General features: G+C 41.3%; 1 protein-coding gene across 1 annotated transcript; it reads right to left on the bottom strand.

The window, feature by feature from the left end:
* Nucleotides 1-497: 497 nt before the first annotated feature.
* On the bottom strand, nucleotides 498-24,765 carry bmpr1ba (bone morphogenetic protein receptor, type IBa). The gene is made up of 11 exons (XM_079269720.1): nucleotides 24,651-24,765; nucleotides 7,261-7,423; nucleotides 7,045-7,147; nucleotides 6,442-6,544; nucleotides 5,505-5,592; nucleotides 5,256-5,394; nucleotides 4,972-5,164; nucleotides 2,965-3,262; nucleotides 2,613-2,788; nucleotides 2,354-2,484; nucleotides 498-2,258 (listed from the first exon to the last, which is right to left on the bottom strand). The coding sequence occupies exons 1-11, from the start codon at nucleotides 24,742-24,744 to the stop codon at nucleotides 2,133-2,135; spliced, it is 1,614 nt and encodes a 537-aa protein (XP_079125846.1). The 5' UTR covers nucleotides 24,745-24,765; the 3' UTR covers nucleotides 498-2,132.
* Nucleotides 24,766-27,096: the final 2,331 nt, after the last annotated feature.

The following is a 27,096-nucleotide window of genomic DNA, read 5'->3' as shown; positions in this document are numbered from 1 at the left end:
AACAATAGATGACAATTTTAAAAAAGCAAAACAGACACATTTAGATTTACACTTACTTCGGGAAGGTTGAAATTATTTTTCAGTCAGTGGCGAAAATAAGTTGATGTGGAGTCTTGCCTGTATGTACTCAATCCACCCATCAACTCATCAGGAATCGATAAAGAATCGGTTTGATTAGAGAAATTGATAATGAAATTGTGCCATCTGTAGACCATGAATATATACATTTGAACGGCAATGCTTTGACTTTATACCTTTTTTTTTCTTTGAAATTCATGAAAATATGGAGAACATGCTTTTACACTAAGATGCACCGCCAAGTAGCTGGTTGGTATGCACCTCATTCAGCCACCACAAACTGTGCATCAGCCATGTGGATGAGTGAAACACTTTATTAGGGCAAATGTTCATCCTTTTTACTGAATTAATAACAGCACTTTCTCTCACAGACAACTACAGGTACAGATTAAATAAGGCACAACACCCAAGAGGAAAGAAAGGGCATGTATAACACAACAAATCTGCCACGCCTTTGACAGAGCCTTACATTATTTTAGTTGGCAGAAATAAAAAACAAAAACATAACTCATCGACCTGAAGCAAATCAAGGATTTTACAAATGGACTAAAAAAAAAAGCTAAAAATGAATTAATGTTTTTAAGAATTTAGATTTACCTTGAGAACTATTTCTTACTGAGACAGAGCTGTTCAAGCTTTCTAATACTTGACTGCTACCATGTGAACATTTAAATCAGCGGAGAAACTCGCCTGATAGAAGCCAGATGATGGATTTTTTAAATGACAATCGGCATTTGATTTCAGTGTAATAGCGGCAAATGGTTTATTATGGTGAATCAGTTCAACATGTACTTTAATTTATATGTATGAGGCAGCCTGGTGGTCAGGTGGTGGTGATGTCCACTGGGTTAATTCTGGTGCTAGTTTGGTGATGGATGCGGGCGTTTTCTAGGTCCAGTCTCTTTTTCAACAATATTGTGTGTATGGCTGTTAAGTGAAAGCTTCTGGTCCAGTTGCCTAAAACACACACGTCCATCATCGGCCTATTTATGGGAGCCGCTCTGTGTTATTGGGAGTGTCTGAATGATAGCAGTCCCCCGTGACAAACAGCTTGTGATACCCCTAAACTAACACAGGCACAATTCCACACATGTACAATAAATCACTACATCATCAAACAAGAAGTCACCAATACAGTTAGTGTGCAACAGTTTCTGTAATTGCTGCGGAGCACCTACGGGTGGCATCGTTCTGCTTCGATCGCTTCATTACTATAAAGCCCCCTCCCTTGACACAGGGCAAGGAAACACAGAGGCATGTAGAGCCTCAATCCAGATTTTATTTGGACATATCAACTTTATTTTTCACAAAGGGTCTAAAAGAGTTTGAGTTTTACATGGAAAATAAGCTTTTTCAACTTTCATATCCAGTCAAAAATACAGATGAACCTTATCTTCAGTGTCGTCAAACGTTACCTCCGTAACAAAACACTTTTAAAGCCTCAAAAGCACACCTTTGTTTCCTGCCACATAGTGTCAGTCATTGTAAAATAAGTCAATTTAAGAGTGACAAAAGTGTGTTCGATCCAATTACTGTAGAACATAAAAGCAGTAGTGGGTTGACAGTGTTTTGATATCAATCGGACCTTCATCTACAGGTAGGGTAGCTTTCACAGAAAGCAGTGATATAGTATTCCACTCACTGACCAGTCGCTTGTTTTGCATGTTTCTGCAGCTACAGTGCCAAGTTAAACTCAATCTTTCTTTCCAGGGCTTTTGGAGAATGTGAACAGGACCGTGAGCTAGTTTGAAATGACAATGTCTCATATTCTCTGACAGGGCCACAGTGGGCCAGATTGTTTTCTTGACTAATTTTAGCTCTAGATATTTAACCATTGGAGTCTTGAAACATATTTTTTCGAGGGGGGACTCGGATTGTAGAATTCTGGGCATCTGGACTCAAAGTGTGTGATCCTTGCGATCTTCAAGTGGTGATCTTGCTTCCTGTCCCACCTCCTGTTCCCAGGAAAAAGGATTGTGTGGCCTAGACCAGAGCCAGTGTGATTGCTATCGCGCCCTTTCTATGTGTGTAAACACACACCTGGCAGTGCCTGCTCACAGCTTGATGTCCTGCGATTCTGACATCTTGGCAAGTGTCTTTTTGACCCGTAGGGCTGTGAGACGGGAGACCGGGTTGTGGGCCCAGCATTCTGTCATCAGCTTCCCCATCTGTCTCAAACACTGAGGAGTTACAGATTTATGTTAGGAAGGTCATTACTTTGTGAATTTGTGTATATACGTATTGTGTATACGTAGCCTATTTTGATGCATTTTACCTCATCGCTGGTCCATCGATTAGGAAAGGATGGTCGTAGTCTCTTGATGCAGACCACCTCTCTCATGTCTTCATATGAGGGGTCTGTATGAACCAACTCATGGTACGGCAACTGGTACTCTTCAAGAATCCCTACAACGAACAAAAAGGAAACACTCTGTTCATGTGTCAAAAATCAAAAATCCAAAAAGTACATGCTTGTGTCAGCCTGGCTTTTAGGTGTTTGTGTCAAAAAAGAAATACATTAAAAGTGTATCTACCTCCTGAAACACAACGGCGAGCGATCTCCCAGAGAATGAGCCCAAAGCTGTACATGTCGGCCATTATGTACGACTGAAAATGACTTCTGTTCAGAGTCTCGTCCAGAACCTCTGGAGGCATGTAGCGCTTTGTACCGACTCTAGTGTTGGGAGGGATGTCTACCTCATTGGTGTCACTGTGAAGATCAAAGTAAGTCATTTTAAAATGAAAGATGAATGAGCTATGCACATTACTTCATCCTCAAGTTCAAAATACCATATCTTAAATTCAGCACAATATGGATTCAAATCAAGTAGAGGAGCATTTCATCAAATCATGTTTAATGGAAAAGCATGTGACTGATTCACTCACCTGATAAACTTGACTGCCAGTCCTAGGTCAGCTATACAGCAGGTCCCATTTCTTTTCACCAGTATGTTCTTACTCTTCAGATCCCTGTGAGCAATGGCAGGTTTGCCCTGGGTGCCAAAGATCTCGGTGTGGAGGTGACAAAGGCCTGACACAGAGGAGTAGGCCAGTCTCAGCATGGCTTTGTTGTCTAGAGTGGTTGATTTTAGGTAGTCATACAAAGAGCCATTTTCATGGTAGTCCGTGATTAGGTAGAGTTGGGTCCAGGACCCAGTTCCTTTAATATCAGCAGCTATGAAACCTGTGAATCACCACATCACCAGAGTGAACAAGAGTTAAACAGGCAGGGAGTCTGTTATCTTTCTTTCTTTATTTGTCTAATATTTATCCCCATTACTTATAACCAAGGTAGTAACTATTATTCCTGGGGTCTATACAAAAATACCACAAATACGTCATTTTAATCCAAAGGGAAAAAAGGGAGAAAAAAAACAAGCAAACAAAAAAATCTACAAGAAACAATAAATCAACAACAATAAAACTGCTAGCGAAAATGACAACAACAAAAAAAACCCACACCTTTAAAATATTCAATCCTCACAAATGCTCAAAAACACCATTTAAAAAAGCATGCATATACTGTAGTTGTCGAATCATAAATAAACCTACGTTCATTACGTAGGACTGGTGTTCTTTGCAATCAGGTGTTTCCTTAAACTCTTTTTAAAAAGCAGGGTGTCACTTGTTAAATGTGTAATGTCTGATGGAAAACCATTCCATATTTCCATTCCTCTACCAGTACGTTGCCTTGCATTAGTTTATGAAACAGGAAGTGAAGATCGACCTCTTGATGCATGCCTATTATTAAAGTTATGGCCATTACTACTAAATTATTATATGAATTTGGTTTCCTTTGCCTCTTCCACAGGCATCAATGTACAGACAAATACAACTGTGGCTTATGTTTAAGTTTAATATTTGATCCAAATACAATTATTTTTGATTTTGATAAATGAACAAGAAACTTTGTACTCCACGTCCACATTACCACTGATTGTAATTCCCTCTCCAATTCACTAGACATTCCTTCAATTGATACCTCTTGTAAATATAGTGTTGTATCATCTGCATACATAACTTCTTTTCTTTGATTGAGAACAAGAGGAAGGTCATTGGTGGATAGAGAGAATAGTAATAGCTTCCACATTTGAAAAACTCCCAGAGGAAGTCTGTCTCCACTGAATCAGTTTGGCTTAATCATAGAAGTAGTAATTACTTTTTAAACTAATCATGCAAAGTCAGTTGAAATGTAAGTCATTTCAAGCATTAAAGTTTGTTTATTTTTAGGAAGCTGTCCTGTAGCCCTCAATGAACATGTTCATCTTGGCAGTTGTCTGATTTGTGGTTTTCATGACGTCGATATTATCGATCCTAGTGCTCAATCCAAAATAAATGTAGCATTGACTGTGGAAGGCAACATTATGCACTGTCTGCATATTGTCTGTCTTCAAGTTCACAGGCAAGTGATCTTTTGCTCCACTTCTTCATTACTATGCAACTTGTAGTGTTTAATTATACAAGCTTTGGTATGCAGTCTGCTGTTGTCTTCTTTATCATTTGTTGGGGTGTATGGTCTCTTGGCTACAATTGATTTGTTTTGGCAGTGAGTGCAATGCAGCATCGTTAACAATGGACACAGTCCCACTCCAACTATGCCGTGTATTTATTGTGAATTTTGCAGTCGCCTCTCAATACACCCCTTCATCCATGATTTAGGATTGTTTAGTATAACTGATACTATATTAGACAAAAGCTTATTTATTACTGTCCCTTCAATATCCTGTTGGGCTCTTTGTTAATTGCGATGGAGCACAGAGTCGACTTAGATTGATTTAGATTGACTTCAAAATTACAGATAGAGGCTAGAAATCTAGAAATCGGTAATGAGAAGGGGCAGGAATTAAAGAAGTAAGACATGACACATGACTTAAAGACAGGAACCAGTCTCACCCAGTATGTTCTCATGTCTCATCAGGACGGTCTGGTAAATCTCAGTCTCTCTGAACCAACTAGCCTCCTCGGTGGTAAAGAATACTTTAACAGCAACTTTTTCTCCCCTCCATCTGCCCATCCACACCTCGCCATACCTCCCCTTGCCTATCTGCTTCACCATATGGATCTGCTTAGCTATTGTTCGCTGCACCTGAGGAGGAGCAAAAGGTGACAAAAGGGGTTAGTTTCAGCACATTTAGCTCCTTACGTTTTAAGTGGAACCTGAAATATGAGTATCTCACCAATAGAGGGAGCCCTGAGCCTGAGCCAGAGCTTTGTGACTGCTCTATCAGGTCCCTCAGAGATTCTCCAGGGGGGATGTAGGTCTCATCCTGCTCCAGACCAATACTGTACCGAGGACGAGACTCCTTACACTTATACCTGTAAAAACACACAATGATTCAGCTCTTTCAAAAGTGTTGCTGGAGAATGCAGTACAAAGTGTGAACATGTCTGGAGTTGTGTGTATTTGATTGTCACATATAATTTACCTGAAGTAGCAGAAGACAATAATGACAGTCAGTATAATGCTGCACACAGTGACTGAGATCAACAAGGCCATGTGGTGGATCTTTCCATCTGCAAGAGGGGAGGATGAAGAGGTGAAAAAAAGGTATGCAGGATGTCGAGAGAGGAGAAGTACGATGGCATAGAAGAGAGGGGAAGGATAAAGGTATGAATATACATGAAATAATGTCAGAAGTATGTCCAACAAATATACATTCTTGAGATAAATGGTTGGTAATCATTTTATGGTCAAAAAAATCTCAAATCAAAACCTCTAGCATCCCTAAAACATGGGGGGAAATAATGAAAGTGATACCAAGACATCAGTCATTCTTACAATTAACTTGAAAGAACCACTTTCCAGTAAATCAAGGACAAATCATATTTCACTCATCAATTTTTCATTTTCTTCTGGCACACACTGTTTTCCCTCAAGGCCCCAGTCAACGAAAGGAAGCCGTCAGCCTAGTCGATGAATTCTCTTCCTGATCCCCTATGATAAGGTTTCAGATTGATGACTGCCCTCGGTGTCTGCTGGGGCTTGTGATTTCCCGGGGAATCTAAGCTTACCGTCTCTCAAATACACAAAAAGACTCTCACACTTGCACATGGTGTATTGTGGTGTTCACAGACTGTGGTATTCTCTCGACACCCAGCATATTTGGCGAGCTCCAGGACAGTTTGACAGTAACTCCTGCCGTCTCCCCCACTTAAGCCATCTTTGACTAACGTCATGATATCTCTATGTCTGAATCCTGTGAGCTGGAACACCATCAGTCACAGTTCTTGGCCCTGTATCATTGCCACACTGTCACTGTCACCTGTCAGCTGGAGAACAAGTAGCTCTTAAAAATCTTTCTTGTGTTTCATGGGCAAGAAAGAGTTGTGGAGGGATGAGAGGAGAGCGATAGATACACTTACGAGGGGGTTTGAGTGGTGGCAGGGTAGGATGTAGGTTTTCGTTACAGTAATCTTTGTCTGTGCAGCACTCCAGTGATCTCCTTTGACGAGCGTTCCCGGTGTCCTGGAAGACAGAGAAGTGTTTCTTTCTTTTGTCTTTCTTTTCATAATTTTTGTGTTCAGTTGTTGAATAAACAATAAACAGATTAGCCAATATTCATTCAACAATTTTGACAATCGTTGCATTTTATTTTCTCTGTTTTGTTTCGTATATATATCTTTATTTATATCTTTCAATTTTAAAAAAGGGGTTTGAAGACGCGACATTGGTCTCTGGGATATTGTGATGTACATTTTTAAATATGAATCTAATATGATTTGATATGAAAAAAAATCAAAAATTGAATTGAAAAAAAGTCGTACTCATCAAAAATGTATATTATTTATAGTTACAGCTTTAAATGTCATTTTGTGACAAATAAGACATAAAGTGACATGCGTATAGTCATGTAAGAATTGTCTGCTTCTTTACATCTAAATTAAGATCTGTGATAGAGCACGCTACGGAGATAATTGCAAAAGGGAGCAGTTATGTGGATTGTAATGTTACTATCATCTACTCACCCTACACTGAAATTCTGATCCTCGGAGCGCGAGGCATCCTGCAGTCTGGACCGGCACCCCTCCCTCCTCCTCCTCCACCATTGTGTAACAGTAGCCATCAGTCCTGGAAAACATGGACAGTATGTAAAGCAACCACTGAGACAAGAGAATGTCTCACGTGTGTGTCTCACATGTTACATTTTTCTTTTTTTTTTGATACTCCACTCCTTACAGTACCTGCATGTATCATTGGTTAAACCTCCGGGGCAGTGGGGATAACACTGACACAACAGTTTTCGTTCGGAGGATGAAGCAGGAGCTGTGCTGCCACTAGTCTCCTTCCCACTCTCCACTGAATCCTTACTGGATGCTCTTAGAAGCATACTGTCCAATATATTGCCTATAAAACAGGCAAAAAGAGGAGAGAGGGAAAAACGAGTTGAAACCACATGCATGCATCATAGATTCATAAAACATTTTAAGAGAGGAAAAAACACCATCACTGCTAGGATCAAGTATTGCATTGTTGATGCCATCAAATGGTTGCGCTCATGCTACTAGAGGGTGTTTAGTCTAGAGAGCATCTGCAAAATAGAAAAGATCTGCAGTAACAGCCAGACATAGGGGGTTACATCATCTGTGAAGCTTCGTGAGTGGGGGGGGGGGGGGAAGAAATGTTAAGTAAAAAAAAAAAAGGTTTTAAGTCATAAATAAAGAGCAAAGAGATATATAATGCATTTAATATTCGGGGAAACATGCTCAAACATATTTCTAAAAGGTGTTTCTGCCACGGCCTCTGCTTTTCACAGTTTATGTCATGAGCAGAGCAGAGCCTCAGCATCCACCGAGTTACCCTGAGGAGATGCTTTTTTATCTTTACTCCCCCAATCTCTGCTGCGCTGGTTTACGCTTGCAGGGAGTGACGAGGTCAGAGCCAAGACGGCAAATATCAACTCTGTGCGCACTTAGCTGTATTCACATTATAAACCCAAATATTCACACGAGCCAGCTGACTGAACTGAAACATAATCTAACTTACTATAATGAATCCACGAAGAAATGATGACAGAAACATTTAGTACGAACGTGTACACCTGATACATGTGTCACAGCTGATTTTTTTATTTTATTCCTAAGAATTAGACCGAAGCTGTTGTATTCCCTACTTCTCCGATTTCAAAAGGGCACCCGTTTGTCACTTGAGCGAAAAAAGTGTCACAGAAGTGTCTTTCCTTCATGGCTTTTAAGATCTTTATTCATTGCAGCATGATCATTGAGACCAGATGCCTAACAGCTGCAAGCAGAGATGGTCCAAAATAAGCACGAGTCCTTCCTCTCTGAAATGAACTACGAGCAGATTGAACTGAATCTGCTCTCCTACTCCTCTTTCAACTTCTCGTTATTGAGTTCAGGTTTTCTTTTTTAAGCAGGTGCTTCTTTCAAACAATGAAAATCAATAAACACACAAACAGCATGTGTGAAGGGTACAGTCAGAATGTACGAACCATACATGTACATGAAGTGAAGTGTAAGCGGTTGAGGTATCCTTCTTAGAAAGTGAAAGCACTGCATCTAGTTGGTACATTTTTCAAGAGCAAGACTTTTATTCTGTCACTCTTGCAGAAAGTGTGATGAGTGACGCTGGCTGAGCACTGGTTAACCAAAAAATGGCCACTTTTATATATTAGGGTGTAAAGCTGGTTTGACCTCAAGTGCAACAACAAAACAATGTGGTTTTCAGTATATAGTCTACATGAAAAATTGTGAAGCATAGGAGTTACACAAATGGGCCAGCCATAGCTAACGGGACCAAGTACGTGTCCTTCTAAATCTTATAAAACTGGTATTTCCCACACAGTGTTTTTAATTGCCCATCTTTTCACACTCTATGCTCCATTCTTAGCTCATGTGCTCAATCACGACAACAGCTTCTGGTGCGACAGCTTAAATGTCTGCACACTTTGTCTACCAGATAATAGTTCCATTATGAAACAAAGCTCAGAGGCAGGGGATTTATATTAAGATTTTTTAATTTTTGGTAGTCAACTTTCATCTTTTTGAATTAGTGTTAATCCTAAGCAACTCGTCCTGGAAGTATACACACTGAAGTTAAATTACTTCAAGATCTATCATTTTGTTGGAATATTATAATGACTTAAGTAATTAATGCAAGGTTCTATGCTGGTCTGATATCCCCGTACAAATATAATTAATCAAAGAATGTTTGTTCACAATGTTCACTTTAATCCCGTTCACTAGTACTGGACATGTTTTTGTTCACTAGTACTGGACATGTTTTTGTTCACTAGTACTGGACATGTTTTTGTTCACTAGTACTGGACATGTTTTTGTTCACTAGTACTGGACATGTTTTTGTTCACTAGTACTATACATGTTTTTGTTCACTAGTACTGGACATGTTTTTGTTCACTAGTACTATACATGTTTTTGTTCACTAGTACTGGACATGTTTTTGTTCACTAGTACTGGACATGTTTTTGTTCACTAGTACTGGACATGTTTTTGTTCACCAGTACTGGACATGTTTTTGTTCACTAGTACTGGACATGTTTTTGTTCACTAGTACTATACATGTTTTTGTTCACTAGTACTGGACATGTTTTTGTTCACTAGTACTATACATGTTTTTGTTCACTAGTACTGGACATGTTTTTGTTCACTAGTACTGGACATGTTTTTGTTCACTAGTACTGGACATGTTTTTGTTCACCAGTACTGGACATGTTTTTGTTCACTAGTACTGGACATGTTTTTGTTCACTAGTACTGGACATGTTTTTGTTCACCAGTACTGGACATGTTTTTGTTCACTAGTACTGGACATGTTTTTGTTCACTAGTACTGGACATGTTTTTGTTCACTAGTACTAGACATGTTTTTGTTCACTAGTACTGGACATGTTTTTGTTCACTAGTACTGGACATGTTTTTGTTCACTAGTACTGGACATGTTTTTGTTCACTAGTACTGGACATGTTTTTGATTTGAAGTTGCTGCCTCGTGAAGCTGTGCTGTTCATTTGGATATAATATTCCATCATGAAATATATTATAACAGTTAACAAGCTAGCATGCAGCTTGTTTTGGTGGCATCTCGAGTGGGGTGTGGCTAATGAAACGAACTGAATAATAAGGCGTGAGGGCTAATAATGTTCATTGGATAGGGGGATTATCTACAGGGAGCCTAAACTTTGAAAAAAATGAATTGGATTAGATGGAAACTTGAAAATGTGCTATATATTTCCAGGGCTGTCAGCCAAACGTCAGATGACGGATGTGGTATCTTGTCTTTCATCTGAGCTTGGCTGTCTTTCACAAAACATCAAAGAACTTCCGATAAGGATGAACGCTTGAAGCTCCCTAATAGACTGAAACATACAGACACAAGTGCACACTCGCAATACTAAACACACTCAAGCCGAGACATATATGCCCATGTGCGTCACAAATGTCTCTTTGTCTCCTGATCACTGTCACTTATGTGCTTTGTTGTCAATGTGCTGCACTTGTATTGATTGACAATCATGACTCTGTATTCACAAAAAGGAACCACAACTTTAAGTGATGCTGACTTCAGTGACCAAGGCTCAAAGCAAGGAAAGTCACAGCTAATGCTAATAGCAATAGAAAGTCCTTTGTGTTATGATCAAGGAGCGAATGCTGTTCAATGCATGAGGTGTTCCTGCTCATTCATCTCATTTATGTTGACTATAACATTTTTTAATGTACACCAGCAACTGGTTTTCTAACCCACAACTTTCATTGGTAGTCCAAAGTCCCATTTCGTTTTCATCAGTGAGGTAGTGTGTGCGGTATTAAACTGATATCGTATGCCTCATGGAATGCTGCTTCCTCAACTTAACAGAAACAGAAAAGAAACAAAGGAATTCACTCCTGTAGCTTCATAATATCCTGTTTATTAGATGTGTCCTCTGCACAAGGAAAACTTTCAATTCAAGACTTTCAATGCAGAAGACACTTTCAAACGAGCATAGTCATTTGTGATCAAGCACTTCGCTTTCTAAATGTCTCTCTTGCACACACACTGATACCGTGTTGACAATACTGCGAGGAGATACTGCGGTGGGGTGTAAAGGGGTCACACTAACAATTGACCGATTGGAGAGAAAGGGAGCGAGGAAGAGTAGGGGGGGGGGGGGAGAAGAAAGGGGAATTAACAAACGAGAAGTGACAGAGCTGCGGGGAACTGGTGGGCAGTTTAGCAGCACACAGAGGGAACCGAGCAGAGGCCACTGGCCTTTCCCACCCTTTCTCTCACTCTGTCCCCCTCCCTCCCATCACTTACTCCATCCTGCTCCCGATTACTCATTCACTTTGTGTCTCACCCGATGCCAACCCTTCTCTCTCTCCCCCCCCCCTTTTTCTTCTTTGCCCTATATCTCTTTCTTTAGCCCATCTCTGCCTCTCTCCTCCAATTTATTCTCAAATCTCAACAGCCTCCCTACCTCCTTATATACCCCCTATCTCTTTTTTCCTCTTCTCATCTTCCACTTTCTTTGCCCTGTCCTCCCTGTGTGAGTTCACTGGATAGTCATGTGAGGCGCTGCTGTGCTGTTGACAAAACACAAAGCCTTTCACATCCATTCTGCACCTGGGATCCCTGGCTACTGCTCTGTGTGTGTGTGTGTGTGTGTGTTGGTGTGAGAAAGACAGTGGGAGAAAGATAAAGAGGACAGACAAAAAGAAAAGCCACAACCGAGCAGAATGCGTTAGTGCTCCTTGCACAGAAGCTAAGTGAGGTTCCCAACACTTTATGTATTCGATTATCTCATTTAAAACCAGTCAATATTACATAAATTCCCATTAAAAATGTAAATCATCGACATGTTCTTCGCTGTGAGCTAGTCTTCAGTGCACTGTGTGCTTTTATAAAAATGCCATCACATCATCAACTATTATTTGTATCATTCTTTTCTAGTAGTGTATGTGAAAATACTCGATCATTACCCATCTCCTTTGGAAATGTCAGGCATCGATCGTATCTCTATCTCATACTCTACACCCCCAACATCATACTACTTCACCTTAATCGTTTTTTTTCTCTTGATTCTCGACTTTTTTTGCTGCCTTTGTACTAATCACTTTGGATACAGAGACCGCTGGTCCTGAGGTAACGGGTAGTTTTCCTATACGAGCCTGTCCCATCTGTCTGGGGGAGGGAGAGTGACCAAGGGCAAATATTCTGCTGTTTCGAAAAAGCAAGAAGGCTCTGATCCTGAATGTTCTCAGATCTTATATCTTCAAGAACAAAAAACATTGCCTCCATGGAGGAGAACATGTATTTCAGAGTAAACAGGAGGGAAAAGTCTACACATTGTTACAAAGTGCGTCATAGAGAGATTCAAAGAGAAGGCAGCTTTTCATAATATAATGTATTGTTTTGAGGGCAACATTAAAGGACTATGAGTGGAAACATGAAGTATCAGAACATATTGCCCCTGTGGTCTGGTCCTGGCTGTTAGGTGCAACCCCTGTATAAAAAGAAAACTGCACTGACCAATGGGAATGTAGTCCAAACCACACTAAGTACCACCAACGTCAAAACATGCAGGTCAAACGATGTGTGCTCTGAAACTGGCCGAATTTCCAGTCACTTCACGGACACTATAATTGTTTCAAGCTCTTTTTACTAACATGGCCTTTCAGATGCCAGTGTGAGCTTTCAGGTCTCCCCTATAGGCGTTTTTTTCAGGCCTTGATGGCAGGATATAGGGGCCACTGTAAACACACAATTAACAACCGTGGCCCCACAAACCCCCCAAAAAAGCTAAAAGGCCTCTTTTCAACAGACTCCGCTTTGTACAAACTGAAACAAAAAAGAAAAGAAGAAGACAGATATTAAGATAGACGGAGGGGAGAGAAGTGAGGGAGAGGGATATTGTGCATGAGATGGCAAGACGAAGATAGGAGATTTTAGAGGAAGATAGACAGACACACAGAGAGAGAGAAAGAGAGAGAGAGAACATAGTCATTTGTTTTCCTGGCCATGTCAAACAAGGCCTACTAGAAAAGCCCTTTCATCGAGCCCATGTAAACACTACCCCCCCTCCCCATTCCACTTAAGACACACTCATTTGACAACACTGCTCCCTTCCTGCCCCCTTCTTCCCTCTATGTACTCTAAGTAGTAGTTCATCTTGCTGGTGTTTGACAGTGCTGTCGGTACAGTGAAAGAAACATGGAAGGTGAAAGGTTTTTGCTCCTGCTCTCTCCCTCCCTCGACTTCCATGTACTTTCAGTGTCTGGTCTTATCTCTTATGTTCTTCTTCCTGTCAATGCTGAGATGAGCTGAGCCATCCCACATGTGCAGGAATGTCTTAATGAACCCCACTTTGTGATCTGAATGCTGGGAAGCTGAGGTTGTCTCTCTAACGGGTCTGGCTAAACTTACTTTGAAATCAAAAATCGTTCCGCCTTTCGAGTCCATGTGACAAAGCTCTGTCTTTCACTACTTTGTTACTACTCTACTAATATTAGAGGAGAAAAGATCAGACAGATTCTCTTCCAAGTCACTTTAAGTCTCACTGAAGTCGGATTTAGAGGTTGCACTCATTGACAAAGAAAAAATAATGGTTCTTTGTCGGGTCAGTCTCCAGCTCCCAGGCACATAACCTGCTAGTTTATATTGTATATATTGAAGGCAAGAAGAAGTTGTGCATCATTACTCCTCCATTTCCCTTTGCCCACTCTGGTGTTTTCTCTCTCCTACGGACTTTTCAAACCACCCCGTCTTTTCTTCCGCCACATTTTAGCACCTCTTTGTCATTATTCGTTCACTATTCATCCACTCTCCTAAAACTCACAGATAAATTCTGAATAAAAAGTAAAAAATAGACGCACATGAACACGGGAAATTACTGTTAATGTAGTGAGCAATAAGGAAACTGCCATTTTAATCGAATACAATTATCAAATGAATCAATCAATTGGAGAAAAACAAATGAGATGATTAAGCTGTCTGAATCCAACATGCTCTGCAACCAGAATTGAGACCGACCACCAAGTAGCCAATCACAAAACACAGAAGTGATGTCATGTGGCTTTGACATAATCCAGCTTTTGAGATGTTTTCTTCCACAGCTAGTGAGAGGAGGGATGAGAGAAGCCGTTGGATTGCATTCAGCCCTTCTATCCTCCGACACAACATCATCATCAACAGCTCTTCAAACATTCCTTCATTATGTCACGCTGATGAATGATGCAGTCATGAACCAGTGTCATCTGCCAGCTTTATGCTGCCACCACTTGGGTATGTCTGTGTGTGTGTGTGTGTGTGTGTGTGTGTGTGTGTGTGTGTGTGTGTGTGTCTGTCCCCTTTCATGGGACAGAGTGGCAGGTACACAAGGGTTCCCGAACACTGAGTTCATTCCAGAAGGCCCTCAGCTTTCCTTTGCAATACAAGGAGGTATGAGGGGGCAAAGCAAAGCAAAAGAGAAAGGAGACCAGCTGGTCTCTTCATCAAAAGCGCCTTCTCAAGGCCATCTGTGTCCCACTCATCGCAAAATCAGCTTGTATTATTTCGAAGACACTGGGCATCCAGCTGGATCAGTGGGCTGCGGCTGTGTAAATCTGATACCACTGGTTCAAATCTGGTTTTGTTCGGATTGGACTACATGCTCCCACCGGATTCGTCGTAAGGCAAAAATGAAAGCCACAGTTGAGCAAAGTAGTGCATGAGAATTGGAGATTTGACCATGACTATTCTAGCAACTCAATGAAAAGGACTACTCTACGGCAACAATAGATTTCTCGGATCCAGAAATCTCCATCTGTTTATCAAATGTAAAAATGATATAATTGAATTTCCTGAAGAAAGGTTTTTTTTTTATTTATTTCTTTATTCAGTGTAGGACGGTGTAGGAATGGGGGAGAGCGAGGGGTGCGACAGGCAACAAAGGTCCCACGGCCTGTAACCACTCTGCTAACAAAACACTCACAATTGTGTGAAGATTTACTCTTAAGTTTTAAGTAAATCATTTACTCATGATTTCTAGAGCTCTTCGATACAAAATGGTGTATGCTGTGATGGAAGATCTTAGCCATATCATCCACCCCTAACATACACTTTTGAAATTGAAACCAGTCTTTTTTTTTTTTTTCAAATGTAAGCATTAGAATCACTGGCTCATAAAAATATTTACTTCAGATCAAATGTTTCAGTTAAAGTGAGTCGATGCATCTCAAAATATAAACAAAGACGATGGGAAATGTCCTTCCACATCTCTTTTCAAACAATTCCTACGGAAGACAAATTAAGCTACACGAAGCATTGACGATCTCCTACAGATGCCTTAAAGCAGCCGCTCTTGTCTACCACCAGGTACATGTGTGTGTCACAAAGGAATGCTTTACCATAAGCAACAGCATGCAGAGTAACGCAGCACATCCAGTGTCTGAAGCTATATCAATGCATCCGCATCGTCTTTAAAAACACAAAATGCTCTAGTTGTAGCCAACACACGGCAATCAACTTTAAGAAAGGCGAAATATCATCTATAAACATTTAGTAGAAAAGTGTCCGCCAGAACCAGGTTGATATGGTAGGAGGCTGTTTACTCAGTCAACAAAGCCATTGCAAGCAGGTTTTAATCGTGTTAATTTAATCATTACATTTGCTTTATGTCAGAAAAGTACCTGGTGTCATGAAGCTCTCCAATCGCCACACACAAAAACACTCAACCTCTGCATGAACTGCAATTGCAGACATCAAATGAACTGTGAATGAACTTTTACCAATTAGTTCCATTGCTGGTTTTTCCAGAGTCATTCTCCCACCGTCTGAAAGCCTGCTTTTTCTCCTTGTAAATGTACACACATGTTCAACAACAAATAACCACAAACCACACATTGAATCCAGAGACTTCAACATGTGGTTTCTAATGCAGACCTGGTTGAAATGTCAAACAAAATAATAGTAAATGAACAAAGTCTCCAATAATGGCCTGACCAACTCCCATCAGAAGGTAAGAAAATGATATCATTACACACTTATTTACTGTCAAATCTGTTTTTGTGACTGAATATAGCATACTTGGACGATGATGCACATCCATTATAAAGTAATAAGTATTAGGTTACAGTACACACATCCTCACAGTCCATTCAAACCTGGAAGCTATTTTCCCCACATCGAATATGCTATTCCCGTGACGTCCTCATGTGACTCATTGTTCCATCACGGAGGTATGCAAGAATCACGTCTATAAACTGACAAACAATAGCCACGCACCCGCCAACTCAAGAGTTGGCCATGGCAAATATAACAGCTCAAGTTTAGAATTCCACACTGTGGACACAACAGAGCGATTAAAAACACGCAGATACACTCGAACAAGCTGAAGGTGTTTTTGGGGAAATGGAGAATGACAGCACAGTACGAGGTACTTTGCATTGTTGGGAGATGGAATCCTTTGCTGCCACAAACAGGGTGCCACAATGAAGTAGAGTCATGATGTCACCTTTTTGTGTGTGAGTATATGTGTCTGTGTGAGACGATATAAAAGCAAGACAGATACGAGACAAAGAGGAATTTAATACCACTGAAATCAAATAACAGTAAAACAACACGCAAGGGACAGGCAATCTCAGCACCGAACAGTTTTTCAGGTGTGCTGATCGTCTCAGTGGGAAGTTAAAAACAAGAAGCAATCTTTTCAAAATCATTTGATCACACTGATTCAGCTCCTTCACATTTACATTGATACAGTATAAGAGAACCACCCTGAAGTTGGACATTTGATCAGACTTGTTCTCCATAGACTAACAAAGTGTTGCTATCTCATGGTCATCACAATATGCGGGGACACAAATACGCACTTTTTTTCCCCGGCCTGGCAGACTGACAAATTGCCTGACTTGAAACAGACATCAACTGCATCACATCCCCAAATAAATACTCCAAGTGACGCAAACTTTAAACACACAGCACAAAAGGGCATAACAGACAAGGAAGCGATTCATGTTGAGAGTGAGACGTGCAGAAGTGGCAGTGTAGAGCAGGAGGAGGAATATGTTTATGTCACACTCACAGAAAATTATAATTCTTCATGTATATTCTGTCCTTGAAGCAACACTGATTGAAATGAAATGCTTATTCAAAAGGTCAAATGTGAGTCTGGAATTTGCAAAAAAACAACAACTTAATGGCTCACTGGCAAAACTGCAGCGCACAAGTTTAACTTTGTTCAATTGGTATGTCCACAAATGGCTTGATTACAGTGAATGCTCTGATTAAGACACCAGTTTGACCAAACATACACTGTAACCGAGGTCAAGCTGTTTTGCTGCTCTTATTTATGGAACAGTGTACGGCAGCGGTTCCCAAACTTTTTAGGCCGCGCACCCCCTTCTACATCCCGACAGGGTTCACGCACCCCCAATCCCCCACACCTTAAAAAAAGAAGAAGCAACAGAGCCTATTTATAGCGCAATATTGTTTACAATATTTAGTCCAATATATCGTTAAATGTTGCAGTGTGAACACAAACCGAACAATGAAGGCAACTGCAACATTGTATCATATTAATCCCTGAATCAGAACAAAGCAAACGAACTGAAGGTCTGAAAACGCCCTGAAACACTGCAACAAAGTTTCAATAACTTTCAGTTACACAAGGCGTCACTTTTAAAGAGCAATACGGATGGTGAGCACACACGCACAGACTCGGAGGCAGATTGCATCACATTTAATTTACAATTAACCACACATAGAATGAGACTGCAGTTCTTTTTGGCTGTTTTGTAACTCCTCCAATTTCGATATAAAAAATGTAAGGGGCTTTTGACTTGCACTGGCATGCTTGGTGTTCAGGTGGCGATATAAATAAGAGGGTTTCAGACTGTTAGCCAGAACCTCACTGCACACCACGCACTGTGGCTTTGGACAATCTGCATTGCCAATCCAAGTGAAGCCCAGACACAGATACTTGTAACATGAAAGAGGTGAAGACCCTAAATAAGTGGAAAGAAACGTGCAAGGCCAAATAGCAAGAGCAGTTGCCTTTGACTTTAAACTTTTAGATATGGATGAGACTTTTCAAAGACATATTACCATGCCACTTTTTTAATACCAATTTGTGTCCTGTTCACTCCTGGACTGTGGTGGAAAATAAGCCATTAAAACATGAAAATACATACAGTTGACTTTTGGCAAGAGATGCTTAGCTCGTTTTATTATTCAAGTCATTTCAACGTTACATTATAGGGTTAAATCAACCTGTAATCTCATTATAGTAACTAGATATCAAAGAGGTTTGATTCTTTCAACATACACTGCGTATGTTCCCTCCATCCACAGTGTGTGGTCACTCAATAGGTCTTCGTTTTCATTTAAATGTTGCCAATCCCAGGTTCTGTCAAGTGGTCCTGAGCATTAAGTTGAGTCTGATTCGACGCATGTTCCAAACATAGATGTATATAAGAAGTGGACGTAGTCATCGTGGTTTGTGCACTGCTGTTATGAAGCCTTGAGTTTGCTGATTTTGCCGTTGCCATCTTGGAATACGGCCGTCGCCATGTTTCAAAAAGACTTGAAACTAGTGATTGAGACCATAAACTCATGTTTACAACGTTTATTGAGGTAATAAATCATCAAGTGAGAAGTAGGGTCATTTTCTCATAGACTTCTATACAAACACAAACGTGTGTCACTGTTGCAATAAACTGTTGAAACCTTGACCAGACCATCCAGACTAGATTCATAACATGAACATAGTGTGTCACTCTGTGGTCCTGACACACAACAAGCATATCAAAAAGTAGTGGCACTGAAGGCTCCTCTATGCACACAAACAACCGCACACAAGGAGTGTGTAATAAAATATAATTTCTCTTTTAGGACACAACTAGCCCGCCCTCGGTAGGGGCAATCAAAACACACACACACACACACACACAAACAATCACAATATAAGGCACTCATAGCCACCGACAATGATTGCTTGGGCTGAATGATGAATGAACAACATATGAATTTTAGATGTCCGTCACTGAGAATGAGAACAAATCTGTGTCGGTGAGTGACTTGCTGTGGGCCTGTGGGAGTGTAGAGTGCGTCAGTGTGTGGGCAGGCTTTGTGTGTGTGTGTGTGTGTGTGTGTGTGGAGGGAGGGATGATGGCGTTAACATTACAGCTGCCATGTGTTTATTTTCCAGAGTTCTGGTCTGTGGCGTCTCAGTCATCTCCACAGGCTTAAACAATCACTTTCCATCCATAGCCTGCATGTGTGTGTATACACAGTATGTGTGTATGCATGTACTGTGTGTATGCGCTGTGGGAGTACATTAGTGCACTTCCCATTAATGTGTGGAATGGGAACATTAGCGTGTATTCGTTTAACATCCATGACGAGAACGCATCGCTACATGTATTGTGTGTGTGTGTGTGTGTGTGAGACAGAGTGTCCATGGTGTGTTTTACAGTGTGTTTACAGTTGTATGCGTCCCCCTGTCTCCTCCGTGTGATTAGCTTCCCATTAACTAAGTCACATATCAACCATCAGTGGCTCCAGGCCTCCTCTGTACTATCTCACTGGACAAACATGCTGTCGGCTACATGCACACGCACAGGCACGCACGCACACACACACACGCACACACACACACACGCGCACACACACACTCAACATCCACTCCTATCTGGACAGCCATTAGGTACCTATCATAGCGTATGATGATTGTCTGTATTGCAAAGCCATTTGGTTAAAAGTGGGCGTCCTGACAGCCACAAATGACCCTAAATTACAGCCTGTGGATTTATTCATTCTTCACCACCACATTTAAAGTAGCTCGTTCTTTCACTCACTGATAAACAAAATGATTATACCTTCGGAGGGAGGGTGATTTATTTTAGGCTCACATAAAACAATATTTGAAAAGCCTTAACCATTAAATATAAAGAATGAGTTAAAAAAAACCTCTGTTTCGCTCAGATTTTAACATGTGGTCATAATATAACTGTTGACTGGATAATAGAATTTAGGGGAAAACTATATCTCTTAAAGAAAAATGGAAGAACATAATTTAAATGTATTGAATGACCTTTGTGAAAACTTCACTTGGTGTATGTTCTTCTCTGTCTCTCTCCATGTCTCTCTCTGTCTCTCCATGTCTCTCTCTGTCTCTCTCTATGTCTCTCTGTCTCTCTGTCTCTGCCCCGATCACCCCTTCCCCATCCACAAAATGGTTCCAGGCGACTGCGAGCGGGTGGAGGGGTGGGTATTATGGAGGACTTACAGGACGAGCGCACTGCGACTGCGACAGCCAGCTTTGCTCTGCTTCACCTGTTATCTGTCCATCACTGTTTGGTGTTGTACTGTGCTCTCAGCTCACTGAGGAATAACAAGACTGTAGGTCACAACAACAACTTTAGTATTCAAGAACAACACTAGTGCTGCTCTGTAGCTACAGGATAAATCAATCTGACCCCAAATCATAACGGCAAATGTGAATTGAATTTCTCTTCAAAGTCAGTGGAAACACTAACAAAGATGGTTTTGATGAGTTATTTTTGTGTGTGTTCAGCAAGGGAATTCACCTTTTTTGTACGGTAATAGCAAATAAAAATTGTCCAAATCCCTGATAATTTTATTGATTGTTCACTTCAACGAGCGTCACACAGCATGGCATCGGAACATGGGCGAACAATTGCGTTTCAACCTGGGTGTCGTGTTGCCATCACTGCTGACCGCAGCTTGTGCCAATGAATACCTGTGACTACTGCGGAGTCATTTGTCCCGGGAATGAATGCCAATTGTTACCTTTCCCACTGAAGCCAGATGTTAGTGAGTGTTCGTGGGTTTTCTGTCCAGTGGGAAAGGGGCTTTACACACACACACACACACACACACACACACACACACACACACACACACACACACACACACACACACACACACACACACACACACACACACACACACTTCCCCTGCTCCAGCTGTGTCTTAAGAAGTCAGGGCCAGACCGGTAATCTGACTGGGATAGAAGTTACTGGATCTGTATCCATTACAGGATGTAATACCCCTCACTCCCAAACTCTCCTCACTTCCCCTTACCTTCCACCTTTTAGAAGTCATTTCAAGATCACTTTTTTTTCCTTGCACACACAACATCAGGGCTGTGTCAAATATCGCATATCACAGACTCATATGTATGTCATTGCTTTGTCAAAGAACCCTCATATCTTCAACTCCTGCCACCACATTAGCCTTTTGGGCCCCAGCTTGTTAACCTTCACTCGTTTAGACACTCCCAGGGGCGGACCACGATTTCTGGCCCCAGTTGTGTTGAAGAAATCACTTCAGATGTCACAGCAGGAAAATACAAGTTTACTTTAGGACACCAACAATTTGTTTCCAGCAAACCCCGGCAGCAACACCTTTCACAGCCAGCAGAAGCAGATCAGTAGTTCGAGGGATCTGTTTCCAGCGAGGGGAACTCAACACATCCTGTCAGGAAGCTTTAAGGCTGAGGAGCAGAAAGCCCCAGTTTGGTACAGTGAGTCAGCTCTCACACCTTCTGCTTCTCTTTTCTCTAAACTGCTTTTTGTTTCTCTTTAGAAATGCCTGAGTCAGCTTTGTCAATGACTTCGTGAGAGCTGAGAGTGAATCTTTGCCATTGATGAGAGGCACTGATTTCAATAAATGCAAATAAAGCATGCAGTGTGCCTTGTCTATTACCTGTACAGTCTATTGATTTAAAAAGAAGGCCTCTTTCACACCATGGGAACACAGTTTTGATTAAATCTGTCCTTTTGTGAAGAAAACATCAACTCGGTAACAGCTGTAATCATCAAGCAGCTGTTCAGTGACACAGAGAGAGAGAAGGATGCAGCACACAGATTTTCTTCATGAAACCTAAAAACAGATCGCTCTTAGACGCAGAGTTGAAGAGCACATTCTCAGTGCTCGGAGAACACAGTGTCAAACAACAACGTGTGTGAAGCGATTATTTTGGCTCTAAACCCAGTGGGTGTTTTATTCTGTGAAAACAAAAGCTGAAATTCTGCAGAGATCAACAGAGTCTCATTAGCAGGCAGTGACAAAAGCAAAGCAACTGGCAAAGCTTTGACCGTGAAAACTGATACAGCGGTGTTTATTTCCACCAAGGACAATGAAATGTAAGCTATCACGCTCACTCCACACTTCCCAGAACTCACATTGAAGGCTGCAGCCTGACGTAGGTGGAAGGTCACAGAATATCTGTGGGTGTGCGTGTGTGTGTGTGTGTGTGTATGTGCGTGATTTTTAAAGTGTGCATAAGTGTGCACATTCCCAATTCCTCTCATTTCTCCTTGAAGAACAATGAACACATCGCTTGAAACGATGGCCTAGACATGCTGTAGGGCAAAGTGTGCTCTCCATGCAGACGCAACACCGCAGCTGCCTACTGCCTGTCTGACACCTGTAATGTCTCCAGTGTACCTGTGGCTACAGGACCAGGAAACACTAGCTGACCAAGTCTACCATTCACTCGACCAGGCATCCAAGTATATAGCGACGAAAAAACAGACCGAGAAAGAGAAAGTGAGGTGCTGGTAGTCCTGATACACGACAACCTCTTTCTCTGCCTGCTTCATCTTTTTTTTGCATGTACGTTATTCAGAAAACAAATATTTGCCTGTTGAGTCTGTTGAATCTATTGCCAGGATAATCAATCATTTGTACGTCAGCAGATGAATGAGCCTGTCGCTGCTCCAATCAATCAGCTGCTCCAATCAATCAACTATGTGTCAACTAATGAATGAGGGAGTTGCTAACAGGCCTCGGGCAAAATGCTATTTGAATATAGTTTTAACTGAAAGGAACTGTTGGATCACACCTGATTCGACTTTAACAACCGAGGAGCACTTAGTGTGAGAAATAAAATAAAACACACAAGCTGATTGTTTCTCAAATGGCATGGAAACAGAAAGCATCCAAGCTATCTTACCTAGGCAACTGCAAAACATGTCAATATTCTTACAGTATAAAAATAATCAGGCTTTTTGATTTATTATTAATACAGACTGAGCAAAGAGTTCGAGCAGGTCTAGCAGTAATCTGGGAAAATTGGGGTGAAGGCTGAAACGAACAAATTCTTGTTTTCAGTCAGTATTCAACTCAAGTCCGGTGGATATGGAGAGCATTAATGGTACACTGGTATATTTAAATCAACTGAAACATTACATTTCCCAACAGCTGACACCAAAACTGCACTTATGGAGATTTATTATAAGAAATAAGAGACATAAAACACAAAGAAAAGTGAAACACAGATTTTTTTCATATAATATGAATTCAAAATTAAGAACAAGAGAAAAAGATTTGGTCCAACTTTGTCAGATTTCACATATGTCTTCTTCTTTGGCAGCTGTTCGGCAGCTTCCTGGACAGAGCGTTACAATGAGCGTAAGACACGAGGGGAATTTTGTTTGTGTCCATGTGTACTTTTGTGCAAATGCTTGAATATCCCTGGCATTCCAAATACCTGGTATTTCTTCCAAGGCTTCATTTTCAATGATAAAACAGAATCTGTGAGCAAAGAGAATACTCAAAAGAAGAGGGTAACACAGCATGGACTCCATGGAAAAGCCAACTCAGCCTGTGACAATGACAGGAAAGATGGACGACTAAGAGGGGGGTGACGTGCAGGATGACCTCAGCACACAGCACACCGAGAATAAGGTATGAGCCTCTGCTGGCTTAACTTCAGGACTCCCAGCTGAAACAATCTCCAATGATTTTAAACAGACCAACAATAAAGAGAGAAAAGAAAAATGTGCACAGCTACTATTACTGACAAGAAACTCTGTCCAAACCTGTATTCTGACTTAACATCACACACTATCATTTAAATTCTATCAATAATGACTTTTTTGAATCAAGATAATCCACAGAACTGCTGATTAAACCTACATGCTGGAAAAAAAACAAGAGAGGCAGCGCGTCAAACCTTAATGACACACATCACGGCATTAAACATAACAGACTGTTAAATCTGACACGTTCTCTCTCCAACACCTCGCCGATCGCACTCCAGATACCAAACATGGGCACAGATACAGCGGGTGATGCGGCTGACGGTAACAGTGTTGGTCCAAGACAATATATCTTTCTGATTGTTCGAAGGAAACAGCTGAAGCACTGTGATTGAAGATATAAAAAGTGAATGTCAGAGCAACTCCTAACTTCCACACTTCAATTATTATTATTCAATTATTTTTGGTTGATATTTGGTTGATTTGCCCAAACGATATGATATGAAAATCTGAAAACGATGCTCTGCTTGTGTTATAATAGTGTTATAATACATATCTTATATTCAGGATCATGTCTACATCATGTTGCTACGTTTTGGAGCTGATTTCTGAAACTGACTGTCATCACGAGTTGCTTACAGACACTGCAGAGCTGCAGAAGTAAGTTTCAAGATGTGAAACACAGAGTAGAGTGAACAAAAACACCAATACGGTTCGTAGTGAGGAGAAGAACTCCCAACCACACAACTAAAGTTTTCACACATTTTTGATGAGTTGCATGAGAGCAAATTCAGAGCAAAGCTGAGTAAACAGCGGCAATGTTGCGGAGGAGAGAAAGTTTTGCAGTAACTCACCGTGCGCTTGAAGAGAGAACAGTCCAAGCAACAGCAGATGACTCCGGCTCCAGAGGCAGAGACAGCGCTTCAGCCTTCCTCCCTGCACTGGCATGGTAGAGTCTGTTGCTGTGCTCCTCGCTTCTCCTCTCTTCAATACAGTCCACACGACAGGGTCCTCCAGCAACACACTGCCTCTCACACTCCGAGTGTGTGTGTGTATTTGCCAGAGAGAGAGGTGGGAGGAGGAGTACCGGGCATGCAAGCTCCTGTATGTATGTGTGTGTGTGTGTGTGTGTGTGTGTGTGTGTGTGTGTGTGTGTGTGGGTGTGGGTGTGTGTGGGGGGGTGTGTGTGTTTGTCCACCGCAATGTGAGAAAGTCCACACCACACAAAACACACCAGCAGTGGCAGCAGCAGTTGCAGTTGATTGTCCTCCAACTCCAACTCGGTCTGACAGTAGCAGCCCAGCTGAGAGAGAGAGAGAGAGAGAGAGAGAGAGAGAGAGAGAGAGAGAGAGAGAGAGAGAGAGAGAGAGAGAGAGAGAGGCAAAAGGGGGGAGTTTACTTCACTTGGCAAGTAGGGAGGGCTGACCCGCTCACGCTCTCTCTCACACACACACACACACACACACACACACACACACACACACACACACACACACACACACACACACACACACACACACATGAGTGGAAAGAAAAACGGGGGCAGGGAGCAGACAGGAGCAAGATCGGGTGTAGTAAAAAGTAGGAGGAGGGTGAGGAGGATATTGAAAACAAGCAGCAGGATCTGGGGGATTCAGCGCCTTTAACAGCTACCACATAACCGTTCCCGGTGGCAGCTGCGTGAATTCTTTGAACGAGGGGAAAGTGGAATGAATGGTATTTTAAAGCTATGGTATATTAAAGATGGTGTTTTAGCACTTATCGTTACGTATACTCGTTACGTATACTCGTTACATCGGAGTTAATTGATTGAAAAAAACATTGTAGAAAAATATAAACAAGGAAAAATGTGGCAAAACATGAATAAGAAATGAATAAGCCACCACATTCATCCCAAAACCACCAATCACATTCCTTTACATTATTACAACGGGTCCTGATTCAAATGCATAGCCTCACTGATATCTGATCGTTAGATGTTCAGCAAATGTATCAGAAGCTCTCATCCAGAGCATCAGCCCAAGTGGCAGAGTTATTACAAGCAAGGACCTATTTCAAGTCTGCTGAAACAAAGAGGATTTTTGTTTTGATATATGAGAAGGCTACATTTCTAGTGTACTTAACGTGTGCTTGTGTCTGAGAGCAGACCGGAACAAGCCCATAAGAAATAATGAACTGTACCAAAGTTGTATCTGACTGGTCTCTCCACTGTCTGTTACCAGTCGAAAGCATTGTTCTTGATTATCCGCGACCGAGATTTGTTTTTAGACTTGAGATAATGGTGTTTTGACAAAATAAAACTTGTTAATTTGATTATAAGACTTTGATGGATTCCAGAAAAAAAACCTCTGCCAAATCATCTCTTCGTGCAGTGGTGTTCTGTTAACAAATCAGCTGGAAAAGACACTTTAAAGTAGCTGTTAGAGATTACATCACCCTCGCCCGGAGCTTTTATACCAATGAATAAATGGGTTGAGACACTCTAATAGACCATTTCCCTTTCACAGCTATCCTTTTGCCTGGAAGGCATTTATCGTTGACAGAACCGTGTGTGTGTGTGTGTGTGTGTGTGTGTGTGTGTGTGTGTGTGTGTGTGTGTGTGTGTGTGTGTGTGTGTGCTGGGAACACTTTGCTTTTTGCCAAAAAGCAGTCACAGACCTAAAACAGCACTTAACGAGCAGCTTTTTTTTCACCCAACCTAAAATGCTGATTTCAAACTTTTGGGGTTAAATATGGGGGCCAAACTGCTTTTGTTTTCATGTTAATCTGTCTCGCTTGTAGCCGCCGCTGTTCTTTGCACTCCTTTCTTTCTCACACTCGTTCATGTTGTTCATTAGTGACAAACAATTGGCGGCCTGGCTCCCTCGCTCCTCGATGAGAGGAAAGGTCACTTAGAAAATAAACAGTCCGGCACTATTCTTCTTCGGCCTCCCTTCATCCCCTCCTCTCTGAAGCCCCTTTCCCACACAAACCTGAACACAGCAACTGACGGTCGTGTCAGTTCTGTGTCATGTGGAAACGAGATCCAGATGCAGTTTTAGAAGCAATATACCCAGGCAGTTTTTCAGCTACGCAGCTACTGATATTTAACACATGGGAAGATTTTAAATGATGATGGTTTTAAGTAGCCACCAAGGCCACTCAATCTTGGCATGTTGACAACAAACATTGACTTGTAAATATCAGGGACATATATTCTTCTGGCAATTCAGCCATAATTTAAACATTCTCGTGAATTCAGAACTCTTAATTCTATGGTGCCCATATTTTCCAACTTTCTCTTGTTGTGCTGCCACCTGT

This window comes from Melanostigma gelatinosum, assembly GCF_949748355.1.
Source record: "Melanostigma gelatinosum genome assembly, chromosome: 6".
In the NCBI taxonomy this organism is placed as follows: Eukaryota; Metazoa; Chordata; class Actinopteri; order Perciformes; family Zoarcidae; genus Melanostigma; species Melanostigma gelatinosum.
Note: the sequence above shows the minus strand (reverse complement) of the source record. Positions and strands in the feature narration are given on the sequence as shown.

Excerpts from the sequence above, each read along its gene's own strand:
- bmpr1ba (XM_079269720.1), bottom strand. The coding sequence starts at position 24,744 with ATGCCAGTGCAGGGAGGAAGGCTGAAGCGCTGTCTCTGCCTCTGGAGC. Across the intron at positions 7,148-7,260 it reads TTAACCAATGATACATGCAG|GACTGATGGCTACTGTTACA; the intron begins GTACTGTAAGGA and ends CATGTTTTCCAG. Across the intron at positions 5,165-5,255 it reads GCTCAGGGCTCCCTCTATTG|GTGCAGCGAACAATAGCTAA; the intron begins GTGAGATACTCA and ends GCTCCTCCTCAG.